The sequence below is a fragment of the Mauremys reevesii genome, linkage group 2 (genome assembly GCF_016161935.1).
Source record: "Mauremys reevesii isolate NIE-2019 linkage group 2, ASM1616193v1, whole genome shotgun sequence".
Classification (NCBI taxonomy): domain Eukaryota; kingdom Metazoa; phylum Chordata; order Testudines; family Geoemydidae; genus Mauremys; species Mauremys reevesii.
Window position 1 is genome coordinate 276910057 of NC_052624.1, and position 23628 is coordinate 276933684.

The 23628-nt window shown below is 39.4% G+C and overlaps 1 protein-coding gene across 7 annotated transcripts in view; it reads right to left on the bottom strand.

Annotated features, from left to right (window-relative positions):
• TRAPPC9 (trafficking protein particle complex subunit 9) overlaps positions 1-23628 on the bottom strand; it is an 825958-nt gene that overhangs the window by 281013 nt on the left and 521317 nt on the right. The window contains exon 22 of one of the 7 annotated variants that reach the window (XM_039525296.1): positions 2404-2459. The exons of the other annotated variants lie outside the window; for them this stretch is intronic. Coding sequence (XP_039381230.1) covers positions 2419-2459 — 41 coding nt within the window. The 3' untranslated portion in view covers positions 2404-2418. Of the gene's footprint in view, positions 1-2403; positions 2460-23628 lie in introns of those variants that run through there. 7 annotated transcript variants of the gene reach the window in all.

Here is a 23628-nt window from a genome sequence, read left to right on the forward strand (position 1 = left end):
TTTTTAGTCATAAACCCTAACTCTTTGAAAAGATTGCATCAGACTAATTTCTAACAGTTATGAAAAAGGCAGACAAAGTAAGAGTAGGGGAAGGTGTACGACATAGAGATGGTGATTGCTCCCCCCTTTTAATAACTGCCCCTCAAATTTGCCATTATTTAGTTGACTTAGGGCTTGTCTTCGCTACAGGCTAAATCGGTGCTGCTGCGATCAATGCAGTGGGCATCGATTTATCAGGTCTGGTGAAGACACGATGAGTTGATGGGAGAGTGCTCTCCCGTCCACTTCAATATTCCACCTCCTCGAAGGTGGGAAGCTTTTTAAGTGCCAATTTTTCACAACACAACTCTAATAAGATTCCAAATTGGTGAGAGTCACAGAGGTCAAAAGTCCCAGTTTCACAGTAATATAATAAATGTATGTCATAGCCATAAAATCATATACAGTTGAAAGACATCCTATACCAATATGTTTGCTATGAATTATGGTGACAGGTTTTACATTAAAATATATAATTCACTGAATTTTGTGCAAGAAAAAGACATGGTGAGGTAGATTTTCAAATTGTACACTTTCCCCCTTATTGCAACTGTATATTTTGTTATGAATCAAGCTGCCAACCTGAAGGACAGGCTACATGATTTTATATTGTTCATCCCAGAGTTTCAGAGAGTTTATTTTAATAATAGCCTTTTAAAAAGCTCACACTAATTTTAGATGCCATTCTGCAATGCAATTTTTGATAATCACATAATGAAATGACCACCGGGAAAGAAAGACAGCAGGATAATCATTTAAGGACAACAGATAAGGGAAGGGTAGGCTCTCCCCCTCTCTGTTAGTAAATTAAAATAAACTGTAAAACTCTCTATAATGACAATCTTGTGGCCCAGTATACTTAACCCAGCATAAGTGTGGGAGGATAGACTAGATGATCTGTTGAGATCTCTTCCAGCCCAACATTTCCATGATTCTATAATCTTAGACTACGTAGTCCATCCCTCTAACAAGTACTGTTCAGAGATTGCCATATCACAATCTTTTTTTCTTGTGTAAATGAATACAAAGAAACATTTGAGTCAGATTATTCATGATATTTGTGCTGGTGTGTGGTAAAGGGAGGACACAAGGAGCCTTTCCATAGCTCAGTATGCGTTATACATGCCTTATCACAGTGCCCCAGGTAATAGACTAAAAAGTGAGGAAGAGGTAGCATCATGAACCCACTCCCACTGCACCAGCCCATGTAGTGGATGGGACTAGCTCTTTTATTTTGCCCTTTACTTTTCGAGAGAGAAAATGTGGAAAAAATACTTTGGCTATTAATCAAAATTACATAGACACTTAATACACTGTCAAAGCAATTTGCTAGGAATTCCACACAATTAATTCATTTGTAGAAGGCTTTTCTCTAGCAAACCCTTGCTAAGGGTGACCCACTATAACAAAGCAGCCACGTGTTTAAAATGGGAAAATTCCAAAAAATCTGACCCTACAAATAGATTTAATGAGTGCTTAAGCAATTTCTCAAGTGCAGCAGATAAAGTTTACTGCTGTTTCTGACAACACATTACTGTAAATGCGGTTGCAATATTGGCTTCTATTTTTGGAACAATATTAAGGAGAATGTGGAGATTCATAGAGTTTTAGGCCAGAATTGATGGTTTAGACTTATTCCAATAATTTTGTTTGTTTCTCTTTTGACAAACAATTCAGAGAAACCTCTCAAAGTTCATAAAACATTTTGGTGTTGCCAAATCTCCATTTTTGCCTAAAATTTTCTGGCTGAAAAATTTCAATTTGGTCTATTCTCCCTTGTCTGATTGTCTTCACTACTAACTACAATTCAGTGCACAAATTATCAATGAATACTATATTTATTTGTAAGCATTTATAACTTCATTCTACCTCTTTCTTTCTTTCTAAACTATATATCACGATTGCCTGTTCTATTTTATTTCCTTTTGGGTTATAACCGTCTATTATTTTTATAAACCACAATTAGTGTGGTGGGAGTACTTAACTATATACATATATAGGAGTACTTATCTATATCTATCTATAGATAGATAGATAGGTAGCAAGTGACTACTACATTTTATCTGAAGGCTCTCTGGCAAAAATTCCGTACCACACCATATAGTTCTTGATCTAGTGGTGCTGTATTTAGACTCAAAGTGCAAAAACAGGTTAATTCTTCTTTGACATTCATTGCAAAAACAGAAGAATTTGCATTATTATGATACCTGTATACCATCACACAGAAAGTCTTTTATTATAATTTTAATATTTAAGGTCTGACAAGACAAACAACCCTAAATAAAACATTCAAAATATAATATGCAGATTACCATTGAAAGGCCTTTGAACAATTATGCTTCATTCTAGGGAAGTTTGCTGAGGTTTTGATCAATTATTTCATGGGAACAGTCCCTTGCTTGTTTCACTGGCTACGGTTCCTGAATCAATAGAAGAAAGGAAGCGTAAGGTGGTTCCTGAATCAATAGAAGAAAGGAAGCGTAAGGAAATGATACCAAACATAACTGAGCAGTGCTCTCTATCACTGAGACCCTCTGAATAATACCAATTAGCCTCTTGCCTTACATAGACACTACCTGCGTTATAACATTTCTCTCTTTTTCTTTCTGATGCACTGTATCTATTCATAAGCAATTTGATCCAGTAGAAACAGTACGTCATCAAAGAGCAATCTTTAAAAATAATAAAAAAGAATGAATCTCTCCCTACTCCACTCCACTGACATCTCTAAAAGCTTCTTCTCCGAATAGATTGTTTCTCTTTTCTGAAATCCAGCAGACAGTAAGTCAGGCAAACCACCTCCAGCCATAGTTTCATCACATCACATAAAATGAGCAAGGGTAATGCTGAATCAACTCTTGGCTAGACCTCTCAGAAAACCTAGGTGTTAAAGGAAGTGGTGTTTGATTTACTTAAATGTATAATATACAAAAATATGTTTGACCTAGATGTCAATACTATTTACTCTCTCAAAACCTTTAAATGCCAAACACAAACTTTCTAATCCTCAGACTCAAAATTTGCTTCTCTGAGTGACACCTGCCAAATCTTGTTTTATTAACGAAAGGCATTTCTTTAAAAAGAAAGTCTAGTTTTCAAAACATAATCAAAATGTTGTCACCTGAGTAGCCTCAGAGTCTGTATTTGTACTTCACATGTAATTTGGAGAAAAATGGCCTAAAGTCTTGGTGGTTTGTTTGTTTTTCCCCCTCATGCAGTAGAGTTTTTTTAAAAAGGGAAATAAGGTAACTGTTAACAGAGCTTACAGAAATGTAAACATTATAAGAATAAAGAGTATATTTTTCATACATTAGGTGTAGTGTATCTATTCACTTAACATATAAAATAATTTAAAATGGCAATTTAGCACAGAGATTACCAAAGATATTCCATTCCTTAAATTTCAGAATCATCATTTACTGCCAGAAAATAAAAGTTATATTCTTCCTGTTAATTTCTGATATCTAGGGTGAAATTCTGGCCCTCCTGCAGTGAGTAACAAAATTCCTGTTGACTTCAGTGGGGACAGGATTTCATCTCTGGTACCAGGAAACATCACAGTATCATATGATGGTAGATGTTACATTAGATGCTGACAGTCATCAATTTTAAAAAGGCAGTTAAAAATTAAATGCCCAACATTCAAAAGGGAGTAATCTGGAATAGTTTTATTTTTTTAAATGGTGTGAATTTCATGCTTGTGAAGAATGGCAAAATGACAGGCCAACAGACCTTGGCTCTCTGCTTATATATCGAACACGTAAAGCACAAAGAGCAGCAGTGAAAACTTATTCATCACTCCAGAATTGTGCCTCATCCTTTCTTTTGTAAGGGTAAGAGAATATAGTTCATTCTCAACGCCCATTCAGTCATTTGCATCTCTTGAAGCTGACAAAGTAGAGGTAAATTACCACCAAATGCGGTTGTATTGCATCTGTGGTGAGATATGCTCCTGTGGACCAGGAATTGTGACCACCAATTAATTTAATATTTGCCACCAAACAACTATCAAATGATTACAGGTTTCAGAGCGGTAGCCATGTTAGTCTGTATCAGCAAAAAGAACGAAGAGTACTTGTGGCACCATAGAGACTAACAAATGTACTTGAGCATAAGTTTTCGTGGGCTAAAACCCACTTCATTGGATGCATGCAGTGGAAAATATAGTAGGAAGATATATGTACACACAGAGGACATGAAAAAATAGATGTTGCCATACTAACTATAATGACAGTAATCAATTAAGGTGGGCTATTATCAGCAGGAGGAAAAAAAACCACCTACAAGATCTCTTTCAAGCATTCTTACAACTACAATACCCACCTGCTGAAGTGAAGAAACAGACTGACAGAGCCAGAAGGGTACCCAGAAGTCACCTACTCCAGGACAGGCCTAACAAAGAAAGTAACAGAATGCCACTAGCCGCCACCTTCAGCCCCCAACTAAAACCTCTCCAGTGCACCATCAAGGATCCTGAAGGACGATCCTTCATTCTCACAGATCTCGGGAGACAGTCCAGTCCTCGCTTACAGACAGCCCCCCAACCTGAAGCAAATACTCACCAGCAACCCCACACCATACAACAAAAACACTAACCCAGGAACCTATCTTTGCAACAAAACCCATTGCCAACTCTGTCCACATATCTATTTAGGGGACACCATCATAGGACCTAATCACATCAGCCACACTATCAGAGGCTCATACACTTGCACATCTACCAGTGTGATATATGCCATCATGTGCCAGCAATGCCCCTCTGCAATGTACATTGGCCATACTGGACAATCTCTACGCAAAAGAATAAATGGACACAAATCAGATGTCAAGAATTATAACATTCAAAAACCAGTCGGAGAACACTTCAACCTCCCTGGTCACTCAATTACAGACCTCAAAGTCGCAATACTCCAACAACAACCAAAAAAAACTTCAAAAACAGACTCCAATGAGAAACTGCAGAATTGGAATTAATTTGCAAACTGGACACCATTAAATTAGGGTTGAATAAAGACTGGGAGTGGATGGGTCATTACACAAAGTAAAACCTATTTCCCCATGGTAATTTTCCCCCTACTGTTACTCACACCTTCTTATCAACTGTTGGAAATGGGCCATCCTGATTATCACTACAAAAGTTTTTTTTCCTCCTGCTGCTAATAGACCATCTTAATTGATTAGTCTTGTTAGTGTTGGTATGGCAACACCTATTTTTTCATGTCCTCTGTGTATATATGTATATATCTTCCTACTGTATTTTCCACTGCATGCATCAGATGAAGTGGGTTTTAGCCCATGAAAGCTTATGCTGAAATAAATTTGTTAGTCTATAAGGTGCCTCAAGTACTCCTCATTCTTTTTTCAAATAACAACATACTTCTAGCACTACCACTCCGGATATGAATGGATAAACTAAATATGAAAGGCTCCATATATTCTCATTGCCAAAACTCTGAAACAGTTCTCCAAAGATTGGAATTGCGATGGATAGTTAATAGGTTAGTTACTGGAAAGCAGCAAATAATAGATAAATATGACACACACACAAAATTTGCTAATTCTCTCTGGATGCTTCACTAGTATAATACTTTACTTGTACATCCCTAATTTAAAAGGTGAAGGAAGATAACACATTATTTATATAACACTAGAGCATTATTTCAACTTGCATGTCTGAATGAGGTTAGTTTGCTGGAAAAGCATGTTTCATCTACTGTACCCATTGTCAAAAGTAATCTGCTCTTACATGTGGATTAATTAAATATTAAAAATAAGAGGTATTGACACTATGAGAGCTTTTTCTGGCTGAGTAGTTCTATAAGTAATGTAGGGACCTTGAGGTTTCCTTTTTACAAAATTAAAATATTGCACCCTTAAGGCTGCCACAGCACAGCTGCTAATTTTGAACAGCTCAGACTTAAAACTAGATCAGTAAACTTCAGCTGGAGATGAATAAATAAAGATAGGTGGTTCATTTTTAAAGATAAGTGAAATGAAAATAGAAGGATCTTTTTATAGTTAAAAAAAAAGCTTTGGGGAGATCTCAGCACTTCTTTCCCTGATTAAGAACACTATTTACTGTTTAATTAAGAGAACGGAAGGGTGAGCCTTTTAAGTAGTTTTTCAGCTTTATTTTCACTGAACACAAGTGTGTCTGTGGAGATGGAAACCACAAGCAATAATGATTTTAAGATTGGTAGCTTCAGCAAAGAGATTTCATAGGCACCCAGGTTTTCTTTGAAAGTTAGCTGGTTTAACTAGTACAATGTGTAAAGATATGTTTGTAGAAGATAATTTAAAGATGCTCCCTCATAAGGGACAGTCTGATGAACTTAGGAATTTGGAGATGTGCCCTGGAGGCAGGTGTTGGGAACACTGCATGAGCAGCAGTTCACCAGCGATGCTCTCCAGTTTGTTTTATTGAAGTTTTATTCCTTTTTCATTCACTGGTTTGTTATTTAATGAACCCCAAGATCATTACAGATTGTACTCTGTATAACCACCATTACTTACATTACAGTAGTGCCCAAACACCCTGTGCTAGGTATTATACAAACACTTTGGGCTCAAGGAGGAGCCTGATTTCACACCTATGCAGGGAACTGAGAAGTGTAACAAGAAACCACCAGACTCTGCATAGTAGGGAGAGCAGCTGCTGGCAGGTTATCTCCCTTCCTGTGCAGTTGGGAAGGAAGTGGGCAGGCAGAGGGGGGGACTGACTGTGCAGAGTTTTGGTTCTACTTCCACCCCCAACACGCCGGCATGGAGGTAAGCTGTGCTAAGAAGTATGGTGACAAGATGTCTTATTTTTGGACTGAAACACCTGGTCCAAAGGGATCCTGGCGGCTCCAGTCAGCACTGCTATAACAAGTTTTTACAAGGGAAGGGAACTCTAAAAGAAATTTATTTCTTAAAAAGTGAAAGTTGTTGGCCAGTAATTGCAGAAGAGCTAATGTATCATACATTTCTCCCCACCTTTGTCTAGCTACATTATAAACTCTTTGTTGCAGACTCTCTCTTTTTATGTGCATGTCCAGCACCTACCACCCTGGAGCCCTGATCTTAGTTGGGGTCTCTAGGCACTAAACAACAATTGTAATAATAAATAATGTGGAAGTATATGTGGTAGTGCATGCTAGATGTGTACACATGAATACACGTGTGTATCTGCATCTAGGTGTGGGCGTCACTTTCTACAAATTCATTTATATAGGTATCTGGACAGGTGTGCATTTGTAAGAATCAAACAATATAGGGGTTATATATCCTAGTTAACAGATCTTTAAGTACCATTTTTTCACATTAATTGTCAAACATGCTGATGTGAAGACACCTCTCATCCAGACTTTTCTTTTCGTTGAGGGTATCTGAGCCTTTTCCATACTTTCAGAATTGGAATGAGATGGACTCGCTGAGAAAGAATGCTGTTGCATTTGACAAATACGATAGCAAAAAATCACACCAAAGACAAGACTATGCGCAGAAGCAGAGAGGAATTCAGTATTACCTGAGTAAAAGAAGCAGAGTGGGCCATAATTCCAAACAGGTGCAAATATATATATAAAAAAGTTACCTTCAGGAGGATGTGTACCTCTCCTGTACCCCTTCCACATACTCTTTCCTCCCACCTCAATCTCAGATTTGATGCCATCTTCCCACCAAAAACTGGTTGGGGATATGCACCTAATGAGTCTTGTTAAATCAACAAGAATTTGATCCCATTAGTGACAAGAAATGGTAACTCACTAGGGTGCCTTGGGCACGTCCTTGACAATACCACACTGAGTACATAGTATGAATGATTATGCAATGGCACTATTCAACGGACCTACATTTTTATTCTGCAGATGCTATGAATCAAGTTGTTTAATCTTAGTAGTTATCAAATCTTACTGCATGAAGCAATTACATTCTAATACTAATACTGAAAATCATGCTACTTCATCGTTCTTATCTTGGGGCTCAATTGTAGCACAATTCTAGCGAGGTACTTTAGAAGCTTGAACACAGCAAATCTGAAATTACTGTGCATTTTCTGCTTCATTTGCTATTAAATTTGTCTTTACTTATGTTTGCAGTATTTTTCACTCCGTTTTACACAATCATTAGGCTCTGATGGTTACACAAATCTCCACAAGACTATTTACCGACTGGAAACCAACCAGCATTCTTTTTTTTTTAAAAAGAAGTTTAAATAAAATAAAACTGCAGTCACTAATCCCAAGTCAGTGTTGTAAGAATGCAAAGGTCAATTATTTTGTCCTTGTATATTAAAGGCTGAACATGACACACCAAATAACTGACAGTTTTACAAGTGACAGGTTGTTTTAATTACACTTCACAACAATAACAGTTGTCAAAATGAAATTAAATGAATTCAAGTGCCATTTGCTTTCCACAATCCATTAGCAAGTGTCTGTCTTCAACAGGCTAGGCAAGCCTTTATAGTCTCAAATTTAAAATTAAAACATCTAATTTAATTCACTTACCAGCAAGAGTGGATATAGCTTGACAAATGTATATGCTTGTACATACAGTCACAGTTTATATCAAGTATGTGGTAAGCACGGATGTTCACAAAAAGTACACTATAGAAGCCTTGCAAAATTTTCATGAAAATGTACTAGCCCAGACACAAAAAATCTGCATGTTGGTCTTTCATGACCACAATGAAGATAAAACTAAAGATACATCAGTCATCCAACAATAAAGACTTGATCCAAACAAGTACCAGGACAGAAATTTTCCAGACTGTGAACATAGGATGGCGCTTTCACTTCTGATCGCTTTTTCAACTCTCAGTATATTAGAATCCACATTGCCATCACTTTGATAAATAGCCCGTTTGGCTTCATTGGTAGATATACCCGAGAACAAATTCCATCCAATGCATTTCAGGGACGCTAAACAATGGATAAAAGGCACACCCAATGTAGTCTGCAGCCCACTCACAGAAATGTAGGTGTTAAATGGTGTTTGCTATCATAAACTTTGAACACCGTCCTTACTCTTGATTGACTTATGGATGATTATCCCTGTGTTCACTTAGGTTGGGATCCACAAAGGGACTTGCATTGCAATGTCTAATCTATAGGCACCTAGAACATCACTAGAACACTGCAAGCCACAAAGCCTAAGTAGACACCAATGGTATGTATACACTGAAAAAAAGAAAAAAACTCCCCACAACTGTGGCAGCAAGTCTCAGAGCCCTGGGTCAATTGATTCAGGCTCATGTATGGGCTTGTATTGTGTAGACATTCCTGCTCAGGCTGGAGTCTGGGCTCTAAGACCCACCCCCTTTGCCCAGTTTCAGAGTCTGGGTTCCAGCCTGAGCAGGAACATCTATACTGCTATTTTTAGCCCCTCTTGTACCCAGAGGGTATATCTACATTGTGATTAAAAACCTGTGGTTGGCTCATGCCAGCTGATTCAGACTAAGGGGCTCGGGCTGGAGCCCGGGCTCTAGAATCCTTCAAGGTGGGAGGGTCCCAGAACTCAGTCTGCAGACTGACCCCGAATGTCTACATTGAAATTAAACTGGCCCACAGTCTAAGCCTTGCAAGCCTGAGTCAGCTGGCACGGGCCAGCCATGGGTGTCCAATTGCAATGTAGACATACCCTAGGACTCTGAGATATGCCTTATCGGGACAGATTCATGGAGCTCAATCTATTCAGCTTGACAAAGAGAAATTGAGGGATGACTTGATTACAATGTATAAGTACTAACATAGGAAACAAATATTTAATAATGTGCTTGTCAATCCAGCAGAGAAAAGTATAACATAAAGCAATGGCTGAAATTTGAAGCTAGACAAATTTAGACTAGAAATAAGGCATAACTTTTTAACAGTGAGGGGAACTAACCACTGGAACAATTTACCAATGATCATGGTAGATTCTCCGTCACTGACAATTTTTAAATGAAGAGTGAATGTTTTTTTCTCTCTAAAAGATATACTCTAGGAATTATTTTTGGAGGTTCTAGGGCCTGTGTTATACTGGATGTCACACTAGATTATCACAATGGTCCCTTCTGGCCTTGGAATCTATGAGTCTATAAAAATGGGATCCACAAAAGCCAGCAGGCAGATATCTAAGCTAGCCAGTGAGAGATACCAAAGAGAAAAGTGTGTCCTAAACCCCATCCCTCTCATAGATATTGGTGCCTAAGTCCAGGCTGCAGGCAGGCACCTATCTCTGCTACCAATACACAGCTATGAATTCCTCTCTTGGAGTCAGGCAGATTAGGTACCTAAGTCATTTCTTGACAGAATGAATTAAGATGCTGGCCTTGCTAGGTAATAATTGGAGATATACCAATCTCCTAGAACTGGAAGGGACCTTGAAAGGTCATTGAGTCCAGCCCCCTGCCTTCACTAGCAGGACCAATTTTTGCCCCAGATCCCTAAGTGGCCCCCTCAAGGACTGAACTCACAACCCTGGGTTTAGCAGGCCAATGCTCAAACCACGGAGCTATCCCTCCCCCCCTCCACAGCAAACAGATAGAGAAGGAGGACGTGCCAACCTTAAAACTTTTAGCCCCATGGTTGGGTTTCCCACATCCCCAGTGAGTGTTCTAACCACTGGGCTAAAAGTTATAAAGAGGGCAGTAGTGCCAACTCCTCCACCTCCTCCAGACAGATATTTGAATGGGACACGATCCAGTAGGCAGCCTTTGCTCCTTTGTCTATCTTCTCCTGGTTTGTGGATCGCACTGGGGCTTAAGCGTGAGATAGGCCTCCAGGTGCCTAAAGTGAGGCAGCAGTGCAAATGCCCAGAGGCGGAAAGTTAGGCACCTAGGGAACTTTTACAGCAGATATTTAGGCACTGAGCACAGTTATGCAAACACAGGATTAGGTGGTAGCTGAGCAGGGGTTTTGTGGATTGTAGCAGTGCCTCAAACTGGGACTTAGACATGTAAACCCCTTAATGCTAAAGTACCTTTGTGGACCTGGGAGTTAGTCCTTCATGGTGGATGAATAAGGCTGCGTCTACACTACTGAACATATGCTGGCACAGGTCCCTAGCGTAGACGCAGTCTACACCAATAGAAAATGTTTTTCTGTCAGCACAGGAATACCATTTCCCCAAATGATATCAGCTGTTTACAGAAGCATTCCTCAGTTGACACAGCTGCATATAGAAAGGGGGGGTTTGTTGGCATAGCTCTATTGGTCAGGATGACAGTTTTTTCACAGCCCTGACCAATGCCGTTACTATGCTGATATAACTTTTAAGTGTAGACCAAGTCTTTCAAAAGTGAGGTCTGCTCTTAAAATTACTTTGTAAAAAATGACACCATGTGAGTCATATTTGTCTCTCATCAACTCCAGATCAAATCTCTAAATATGTCCCCAATACAATCAGTCTTCCCACGCCTAGTGAATGAGAAACATGAGACATGGTATACTTGGAATAAGGAAATATAAAATGAAATGTTTGTTTCCTAGATGAAGAAGATAAAGTCCTCTTATTCTCAACAATAAATACCTATCATGGTGGAATCTAGATGCTCCCCAAAGAGAAATTCACATCTTAATCAGCTTCTCTGTCACCTGGAGAAGCAGAGCCATAGTGATCTTTTCACTATAGGCATAGTCATGCTTTTGAAATGAAAGTCTAAGGGCATGTCTACACTACAGCCCTAAATCGATCTATATGTCCACACTACCCTCCTTCTGTTGGTGGTGCACGTCCTCACCAGGAGCACTTCCACCGACTGAAGAGGGGCAGTGGGGGTAGGGGAGTGGAGGGGCTGAGAGCCAGGGCTCTCAGCACCGTGTGGCTGTCCCTCCTTCCCCCGCCCCAGGGCTCTCGGCTCCCCACTCCCAGCTGGAAGTGTGGGAGAGGGGACAGCTGCCCTGGCTTCTCGGCTCCCTGAGTGGGAAGCATCTAGGCAGCAGTCCAGCTGGGAGTGGAGTGGAGAGTTGAAGTGTTCTCCCATTTTTTTTTGAATGTCATGATTTCTGATGTCAGATTTGTGTCCATTTATTCTTTTGCATAGAGACTGTCCCATTTGGCCAATATATATGGCAGAGAGGCATTGCAGGCACATGATGGCATATATCACGTTGGTAGATGTGCAGGTGAATGAGTCCCTGATGGCGTGGCTGATGTGATTAGGTCCTATAATGGTGTCACTTGAACAGATATGTGGACAGAGTTGGCAACAGGCTTTGTTGCAAGGATAGGTTCCTAGGGTAGTGTTTTTGTTGTGTGGTGTGTGGTTGCTGGTAAGTATTTGCTTCAGGTTGCGGGAGAACACTTCAACCTCTCTAACAACTCAGTTACAAACCTGAAGGTGGCAATTTTATAACAAAAACACTTCAAAAACAGACTCCAAAGAGAGACTCCTGAACTTGAATAAGTTTTTTTTCTCCTGCTGATAATAGCTCATCTCAATTGATTGGCCTCTTACAGTTGGTATGGCTACTTCCACCTTTTCATGTTCTCTGTATGTATAAATATCTTCTTGCTGTATGTTCCAGTCTGTGCATCCAATGAAGTGGGCTGTAGCCCACGAAAGCTTATGCTCAAATAAAATTGTTAGTCTCTAAGGGTAGGTCTATACTCACCGTCCGGGTCGACGCGGTGAGTTCGACTTCTCGGAGTTCGAACTATCGCGTCTAATCAAGACGTGATAGTTCGAACTCCCCGCGCGCTCCGGTCGACTCCGGAACTCCACCACCGCGAATGGCGGTGGCGGAGTTGACCTTGGAGCCGCGGAGTTCGACCCCGCCGCGTCTGGACAGGTAAGTCAGTCGAACTAGGGTACTTCGAGTTCAGCTACGCTATTCGCGTAGCTGAACTTGCGTACCCTAGTTCGACCCCCCCTCCTTAGTGTAGACCAGGCCTAAGGTACAAGTAGTACTCCTGTTCTTCTTGCGGATACAGACTAACACATCTGCTATTCTGAAACCTATAGTGATAAAAAGTATCTTCTAGGAAATTGTCATAAGAAGTTAATACAGCCTTTTACTTCTGAAAGTCTAGGTTCTAATCTGTATTAGGTCATACATGAAAGGGGATTGGCAGTCTCAATGTAGCTGATTTTAAACACAATTGTTCAGCACTGGTAAAACTCTACACATTCTGGTGAAGTTTAAACTTTTTTCAATAAATATATTGTAATTACACACCTAAATGTGACACACTACCTCAAAGTAGCACCCTGTAAGCCTCATATTCATCATTACCTTTCTTATTCTGAAGGATCCCAACCATATAGCAAAATCTCAACTTCACACACACACTAACAATATACCGTACATATTTTGACAGAAAAATTAGTTTCAGCAGCTCAATATAGGTTATCAGAATTAGCTAAGGCTACCCTCTGAAACCCTGTCTAAAATCTGACCGATGGCCCATGTTCATTTTTGTCCTTTATTTTTATTTTTCACTAGCTAGTTAATTAAAACACATTTAAAAAATGAAAAATCTTAAGACCAAAGAATGAAAAAAATAAACATTCAACCTCATAGAATTAAAAAAAGTGAATTTCCTACGCAACATCAACATTATGATAAACGCTGTTGTAAATCTATTTGGGGACTTTCTTTTTTCCATTGGTAGGCAAACTGTAGACAAGATATGTGATTTGAAACGTCTCCATTGTTGGCTTCCTGCCAACTATGTCCTGATGTGCTAAAATTAACACTGTCTGGGTACCTTCTGTTCATTATTGGTGGCATATCTTGTCTACAAATTTAGTTCTTTTTGAGTGTTTATCAGCAATGCATTTTTCTGTAATCTTAACTATTTCCTACAGCTTTAAACTTTTTAAAGCTGTAATTTGCATAGTAGCATTTGTTTTGCATTTCATCAGGACAAAATCCAGTTCTTGTAGCCTCATATTGCTATAACTTATGAAAAATCAAAGATGAAGATACTTAACTATGCTATTTTATTAAATTAGAGCAATCTTTGGATTTTTGAAGTAGATTATAAAGAAATTTCTACAATTGTTCATTACATTTAAGTCCACAAAAACAGCATGCGCTTTTTGTGTTCAACGCTGCAGGGGTGCCCATATCTTGGCTTGCTTGTGGGAGAAACCTTATGGAATATGTTATTGACTGACATCTGTTGCAGATAGTGGCCTTTTAGCCAATCTTTAAAATCCATCATTTGCATTTTGTCCAATATACTTCACCGGATTAGTAATACTAATCGTATGCACTAAACATAAAACAAAGTTCCCCACTAAAACAACCTATGATAGTTTGCACTCCCAACTCCAAATACAGCTTTCACAACTGACCAGTGCTCTCCAAAGGCTCAGCATCCTTTAATTTCCCATTTACTACTTTCCAAAGGGAGCTCTCTGATTGTCACACACACTTGTCAAAGCAACATCCTAAATTACTGATTAAGTTTGATTCCGTATAAATAATTATGATTGTGCTTCTTCACTGATTTGTCTGTGGTAGTGAATATGATCAATGAATGACAGCTTCAAGTTGCAAGATAACTGGTTCAACAGTCTGTAGATCACCGAGGGAGCATTTGTGGGTGAGAGTTTATGGGTGTATTACAGGATATTAAACTTTTGACAACATAAAGCATGGGCAATCATATTTAACTTTGGCCTTGTTTAGACCAGGATTTGGAAGGTGTCAGTTAACAAGTGTTAATAGCCTTGTGTAGACAAGATTTCATGCTGTTAACAAATATTAAAAATAGTTTAATTTGTGTTAAAGGCTTTCATGTCTAATAACTACAAACCTCACACATCAAACCAAATAATGGAGCATTTATAAAGATGTTGAGAATTCTGGAAGGAAGGCATCAGCTTTTATTGGATGCCTCAATCAACAAATTCCTTTCTGATTTTGTTAGCCAGCATATTAAAACTGCCAGTTTGGTTGGAAAATTTGCTGAACTGTATCCTTTTCTTGAATAAAACCATATTGGTCTTTGAACAAAGTATCTGCTAACCTTGTTAGAGATCTGGAGATGGTGTTCATAATTTTTATTATTAAAATCCTGCCATAAGTGTACAAATGTACAATTAAAAGAACAAGATGAAATAAGAGTTTCTCTCTTTTTGTTGGCCCTGAGAGATTTCATGTTGAAACCAGTGAACAAACAGTATTTTTTTTTAAAGTTATCACATTCTGCACCCAAGTGGCACAATCAATTTGCAACAGGCCTGCATGTTAGGAGCTCTGGCTCTGCAATAAAACTCCTTTAAGCCTTTATTGGATATTTTGCTTTTTAGGACAAGTGCTAAGACACATATCGCTTTATAATGAAAGTATTACCTCATCTCTTTCTGAATCATTTGACTCAAGGCAGGAAGAATAAAATTAACCAAGTAGTAACATTATTTTTCAATGTTATGTAAACTTTTGCCGTGAACATGTAGTCTCATCTTTTTATCTTCACCTTTGCTAGTAGTCCCAAGTCATGTGCCATTTTCCCTCTCACATTTTCTAGTAACTGAGACGGATAGAATTTATTTCACAATTACTGTTTTTATAATCATGGATATTTTTTAAGTGACCTTTATTTTACTTTGAAGCCAGGGGCACTCTCAGCCATCCCCTACCATCTTATCTGCTTGCAAATCTCTGAAGTGAAGGTGCTGACATGTAGCTTCTGGAAGACTGAATTAATGTAGACAAGACCCTGCTGTTCTGTGTCTCTAGATCTCTTTAACCAGCATTAGAGCCTCATGGCAACATCATTCAATTTTTATTCCATCAATCCTTGGCTCCTACCAGGATCAGATTTTAGGCAAGCTGGTGGCATGAAACAATTGAGTAAGAACATGAATGGAATTAGGGTATAAATATAATTCAGCTTTATTAGCCCTGTACAAAAATCTGTCATCAACAATTAAATGTTGAAAGTTTGTTTTTTTAAGTTTTAAGAACAAATGTTAGCGTGAAAACAGCAAATGACTACTCGCTATATGACTACATATCTAAGACAAAATATTGGATGAGTCCTTTCTATACTTAGGAATGCTCATTGGGAGGAATATAGACCATTAATAATTTTACTTTGAGCAAATAAATACTTTGGATAGGAATTGGTTAATGTTTTTAATTATGTTCTTAGAACTCCCTTGTAAGATAAGTAGTACTCTATCCATTTAACAGACCGGGAATTTTATGCACAGAGTTTGAAATGTTCAAAGCCATGGAAAGAGAGAATGCCAAAGCCAGGGTTAGAACTTTTCTTCTAATACTGATTCAAGTTCCAAGCAGTACAATTTTAAATTTATAAAACAAAATGGCACAAGTATATTTTTATATACCATCCTAGGGGAAATTCCAGAACTAAGTATGGAAAAATGGTTACTAATCTGTTCCACAACAATTGCTGTACAAGATGTGTTGCACGTGTCAATTCCACTCTTGGTGTTGGTGTACCCAGCACACAGCTGACAAAGTTTTCCCCTCAGCTGTACTCATTGGGCAGCTGAAGCTCCCGTGCTACCATGTACCACTGCATGCAGATATAAAGTGCAGAGCCACCCACAGCCCCCTCAGTTCCTTCTTGCTGTAACAATGATGAAGAAGGGTAGGACAGCGGGTTGTGGAATGAACATGAGCAAAATATCTGGAACAACAGTAGTTACGGAACAGGTTTGGAGCCATTTTTTATTCTTCAAGTGATTGCATATATGCATTCCACTCTTGGATACTCACAAGCTCTAAGATAGGAGGCAGGATTGGAATCTATTTCAATAAAGATTGGAGAACAATTCGTCCAACTCTAGCATCATCTCTGGAGTCTTGAGCCACAGTATAGTGGGAAGCAAACATGAGGACCAGGTTGCTGCTCTACAAATGCCTGCAATTGGAACTTGTGCCAAAAAGGCTGCTGAGGCTGATTGTGACCTTGTCAAATGAGCTGTGACTCCTTCAGGTGGAGTGACATTAGCCACGTCATAGCACATACATATTCAAGATGCGATCCAGGAAGAAATTATCTGAGTGGAGACTGGTTGACCTCTTACTCTACCAACCACTGCTAAGAACAACTGGGAGGATTTACGAAAGTGTCTGGTTCCGTCCAGATAAAATGCCAAGGCTCTTCTGCCATCCAAGATATGCAAACGCTCTTCCTCCCTGGTCAGATGCAGCTTTGGTTAGAAAACAGACCAAAAAATTGCCTAGGTTAATGTGGAAAGAGGAAACCACCTTTGGGACAAAGTTTGGATGATGACGCAGGTAAACCTTGTGCTTAAAGAAGATCATATATGGAGGTCCTGACACTAAGGCCTGCAGCTCCATTACATGTCTGACTGAGATAATAGACACCAAAAATGCCATCTTTACTGATAGATGCAGCAGAAAGCAGATAGCCAATCATTCAAATGGGGGACCAATAAGTCTTGACAATACTAAGTTTAGATCCCATGCGGGAACAAGGTCTTGCACTTGAGGGTATAACTTGACTAAGTCCTTTAAAACCCTTATGGCCATATCATTGGAGAAAACAGTGATTTATCTACTTCAAGATGGAACACTGAAATACAAGCCAGATGTACTTTGATCGAACTAATCACCATACCGTAGTGTTTCAGGTATAATAAGTAGTCCAGAATAGGTTGAACTGAAGAACTGACATACTGGCAAGACCAGATGGAAAAATGCCTCCATTTAGCAAGGTAAGTAGCTCTTGTAGAAGGACTTTAGCAGGACTTATTGAAAGTCTTTCAAGCAAGCTTGCTCACCAGTGGCTAGCTATGGAGGCTCCATGCAGTTAAGTGAAGAGATTTGTAGGCTTGGGTGGAGTAGGCAACCGTGATCTTGGAGATTAGGTCTGAGGTAGGTGGAAGTGAAATTGGAGCTTTCAATGACATCAGGAGAGTGGGGAACCAGTGCTGACCATTCCATGCTGGGGCTATAACTTTGACTCTGGCCTGGTCCTGACTTATACTTAGCAATATTTAGCAGGATTGGTGGAAAAGTGTAGAGAAGCCTGCCTGACTACGTCAGTTTAAACAAACAAACAAACAAACAAACAAACAAACAAAAAAAGGCATTTGTAATGTAACCTGGGCTGTGACCCAGCAGGGAGCAGAACTACTGACACTTTCTGTTGGACTTTGTTGCAAATAGGTCCACTGGGGCAAACCCCCATTGCTGGAAGATGCATCAAGCTACATCTGAACGAATAAATCACTCATGGTCACTTGTAAACAATTTATTCAGGTGTTCTGCTAGGTTGTTCTGTATGCCCATCTGGTAAAATGCTTCTAGAGGTATCCAGCTGGCAATACAGACCTCCCAGAGTAGAGGTGCTTCTTGACACAGTGGAAAAGAGTGGTCTGCCCCCTGCTTGTTGAGTTAAAACATTGCCATCATGTTGTCTCTGAAGACTAACAAGGTGCTTCCCCGATCTGCGATAGAAGTACTTGGCACACCGGTCTGATGGCTTTCAGTTCTCTAACATTTAGGTGCAAAGCTAAGGCCTCTGATTATCATAGACCCTGCATCTGTAGAAAACCATACTGGGCTCGGCATACCGTAGCAGAAGTATCTGTCACTAGCATGAGACTTGGTTGTGGGAAGGCAAATGGAATGCCTACACATACAAATGGATTTGTCCACCAATCTAGGGAGGTGAGAGCACGGGAGGACATTCTTATTACCAAGTGGAACTGATGGTGGCTTGGGAAGTTGGCTAATGCCAGCACAGTTCTGAGGTGCAGTCTGGTGTACTGAATCGCATAGGTGCAAGACCCATGCGACCCAGAAGCCTTACAGAGTTTTGTGCTGTTGTGAGCAGGAGAGCCTTCAAATCTGTAATATATGATTGAATTGATTAGAACCTGGAGTGCAGAAGGGCCCTGGGGCTTGAGATAAGTGCAGTACAGCCCCTATAAACTCTAACTTCTGCCCCAGAGCGTTGAGTGGATCAGGGCAACACTGTACTGCACTTGCAGTTTGAACCGGCCTTTGACAAGGCTATCATCTAGGCAGGGGTAAATCTGCAATCCTGATCTTCGGAGGAAAACAACTACTACTGCTATGACCTTTGTAAAGACCCTGGGAGCTGCTTACTAGCTGAAAGGTAGAACAGTGAACTGGTAATGATTTAGACTTCCCAGAAATCAGAGGTAAAGTAACTCCTCGCTTAACGTTGTAGTTAGGTTCCAGAAAATTCTACTTTAAGCGAAACAATGTTAAGCAAATCCAATTTCCCCGTAAGAATTAACGTAAATAGGAGGGGTTAGGTTCCAGGGAAATTTTTTTCACCAGACAAAAGACTAACAGACACAGAGTATAAGGTTTAAACAATTTAATACTATACACAGCAATGCTGATTGTAAAGTCAGGTTGAGGTGGAAAAGTCAGAGGGTGGAAGAGGGTGGGATAGTTCCCAGGGAATGCCTTACTGCTAAATGATGAACTAGCACTCAGCTAAGCCCTCAAGGGTTAACATGTTGTTGTTAATGTAGTCTCACACCATCTATAAGGCAGCGGAGACAGCATAGCAGAGAGAGACGGAGATGCACATTTCCCCTTTAAGTATGCAGACCCACTCTAAGTACACTGCCTTTTTGAGTAGATCAGCAAGTTGAGATAGCAGCTGCTGCCAGCAAGCTCCCTCTATCCTGAGCCCTGTCGTGTCCCTCCAGTCCCGCTCTGTGGAGATGGGGTAAAGGAGTGGGGGGGCAGGAACAAGGGGACACCCTGACATTACCCCCCCTTCTTCCCCTAACCCCTGCACAGCAAGCAGGAGGCCCCTGGGAGCAGCTCCAAGGCAGAGGGAAGGAGCAGCACACAGCAGTGGGGGGAGGGACAGCTGAACTGCCGGCAATTGATAGCTTGCTGGGTGGCTGCCGCACAGGGAACTTAAGGGAGCAGGGAGCTGCCAGTCTGCCCTGGTTCCAAGCCCCCACCAGCTAGCTCCAATAGGCTGCTGTTTCTGCAAGAGTGGACAAAGCAGGCAGCTGCCAAACAATGTTAGAAGGGAGCATTGCACAACTTTAAAGGAGCGTGTTCCCTAATTGATCAGCAATGCAACAACGAAACAACATTAACTGGGACGACTTTAAGTGAGGAGTTACTGTACTTCCTGTGAGCTTGATTGACAGCTTCAGGAAAGTAGGCATCTTTTAAGTCGAGGAAGGCATACCAGTCCACAGGATCCAGGGAAGGATAATAGAAGCTAGGGTGAGCTGAACTTTATCCTTTTAAAGAATTTGCTGAGATGACACAGGTCTAAAAATTAGTCTGAACTCCCCTTCCCCACTTGGCTTTTGGGATTAGGAAATACTGGCAATAAAGCCCTCTCCCTCCAAGACCACATGGAACCTCCTCTATGCCTATGATTAAAATCTCGCTCAGGCTTACTACAATAGCTCCAAACCATTAATATATTCTGGGCACTTTGTTGCATGGAGCTTTCCATGGATGTTTCATGCAGTAACAGTCCTGAAGCTGAGGGTGAAATCCTGGCCCCACTGAAATCAATGGGAGTTTTGCCTATGACTTCAACGCAACCAGAATTTGACCCAGAGTTATTTCTCTAGTACATACAAGAGTATTTAAAAGTAGCTCTGTCACTTGGCCAAAAAGACAATAATGTACTTCTAGTTTTTATAAGCCCAATCAAAATCAACACTGAAAAACAAAGTGAGTTTTTTCTATACCTTTAATTTTGTAGTAGTGCAGCTCCGAAGCACAGTGTATTTAATGATAACCCTTTCAATTAATTACATATCCCTTTTTCCAATGGTAAAGAGTATTTTTCCTCCCTTCAAGTAAGATGCTCTTACAACAATATCAATACATTTGTTTTCCTAAGGAAGATGATGTTTCAGGACATGATTGAAAGTTAAGAGCCTCTCATGGGATGTCACAATTTCAGTGCATAAATGCAGTAATACAGAGGCAAGCCTCTTCAATGCAGAAATTTAAGACTTGGCTCACAAATATTTTGGAAATTTCTAGGTCTAAGGATTAAAAAAGAATTTTGGATTTTCTTCAGTAATTCAAAAGGTACAATAAAATCAAGCCAGGTATAACTATATGCCATACAAATACTCTTTTGTAAGGTTATGTTTACATAAATAGAACCTGCCAAAGAACTGAACATAATTATTTCATTACTGTATGTACCGACAATTCAAAATACCTATAAAAATGAACTTGTGATATGGTCCTTTTTCTGACAATTATGACATTTTAAATCTGAGGCCAGTGAAAATAAGTAAATCTTCTTTATTTAGTTCGGATTTTTTTTAAATTCCCCGTATCGTTTTTTTACAGCCTGCCTGAGGAAGTCCAAATCTGTTTGTTGGCTTTGCACTAGTCACAATTAGTAACGTACAACATAAAACACAGGTTTTATAGCGAAGCAAAGTTTACCCTTACAGAGATCAATGATCTCACCAATAAGAGGTGAGATAATGGGAGGAGGCTTATGTCCATTTACAATAAATAGTCTGCTGAATTAAACCAAGTAGCTGGCTCTCAACCCAGGCTTCTATTACTCAGCACACGATAAGACTAAAAGTAATGTAGAGTGTTCACGCCATAGCTATACTTCAAGGGCTGTTGATCTTCACACTTGAACAGAAACTAAGGACCACGATTGCTCTATTTGTCAATGTTGTCAAGTTATCATTCAAGTTACACATGTGTCGATTATGTAAAATATAATTTAAAAATTATAGTAGTTTCCAGCACTATAACATTTCCTATTCATTTTCTCTATTTCTACATACTGGAAACTGACAATCAAAATGACAACCAATTGCCAGCCCTGAAAATGCATCTGTCTTTACAGTTTTTTTATGTATTATTTTGCATGATGTAACATGATTACCTCTAAACAGCAAGGGAACATGACTGCCTGAACACAGGGCAAAATGCACCAAACTTCTCAAGCCATTCACTTTTTAATGGATCATCTCTCAAAATTAATGAATAAGTCACATTCAAGTTTAAAAAATAATGACCCCAAAACCAAAATAGGAGGCCCTATAAAGGCTTGTCTAAACTACAGGTGCTACAGCAACACAGCTATGGTGTTGCAGCTATGCCACTGCAGCTCCAAAGTGTAGATGCTTCCTGCATTGATGGAAGGGTTTTCCATCACTGTAGGTAATCCACTTCCCCAAGTGGCGGTAGTTAGATTGATGGAGGCATTGTGCTGTCGGCCTAGCCACGTCTACACCAAGGGGTGATTGGCATAGTATGGCTCTTGGGGCATGATTTTTTCATATCCCAGAGTGATGTAGCTATGTTGATCTACATTTTATGTGGCGACTAGGTCTAAGAGATTTAAAGAAATAGCAGAATATACAAAAACATTTGTGAAATGATGATTTAAAAGCCCCTTTAATTACGTCAGTAATTAGCTATGATCCCAAATTAATGCCAAAGTGACATATTTGTTTCAATTTAGATCAGCAAAATTTTATTGTGATGGAAATAGATTAAATACTTTGTATAGTTACACACCATAAATCTAACACATTACAAAAATAACTTTGAAAGAGCTTGGAAACATTTCATAACTTACAAATAATGGCAAGTATCAGAGGGGTAGCCGTGTTAGTCTGGTTCTGTAGAAGTAGCAAAGAATCCTGTGGCACCTTATAGACTAACAGACGTTTTGCAGCATGAGCTTTCGTGGGTGAATACCCACTTCTTCGGATGCAAGCTTGCATCCGAAGAAGTGGATATTCACCCACGAAAGCTCATGCTGCAAAACGTCTGTTAGTCTATAAGGTGCCACAGGATTCTTTGCTAAATAATGGCAAAACTCCCATTGATCTCAATGGGGTCAGGATTTCACCCGAGTGTCCGACATTCAGCATCATAACCTGATTGAACTTGGAATTACTAGTACTAAAAATAACCAAGAATTCATCTAATAAACTACAGTGTCACTCTAGTCCATTATTACGAATTTAAATAATATGTAACAAAAAACATGATCATGCTATTTTATTGTTGAGCATTGAAAGGCACAAAAGTCAAAAGGTAATGTTTCTTCAGCCATCTGAATTGTGACACCACAATTACTTTTTATACTGTAAAATGCAAATACAGATGTATATGTGCATTTGAAAACATGGATTTATAAAATAAAGTACTGGATATCTTCTCACAATATGTTAATTTCAATCATGTATAAAGTCTTTAGTCATAAAATAACTGACTGTTTTTCCATCATTTGTTTACTCTACTACTGGTTAATTCATTGTTATTTTGACATCTTTATACATGTAATTCATTTTAATGTTTTCTGTGACAGCACCTGAATGATTTATCTCTTCTCTCTGTCCTGAGCAGAACCCACAATCTTACTATTTATTTTTAGATTTTGGTGACTCTGGGTCTATCTGAGCATTGTAGGTACATCCTTAAAAAGTTAATAGTGACAACAATTGGTTTCACTACAGGAACAGGCTTCATGTATGTTATGATTATATTTTTCTTGACAGCTTATAAAAATAAAACTCTCTTAAAAACACTATTAAAATATTTCCCTAACAAGCAGGAATCACAGTTTTTCCACAACTCAACTGGTATTTTTTTAGGTTCTGAATGGAACTTGGAGATATTTGCAAACAACTCTGCCCCTACAGTCATATTTGGAATACTG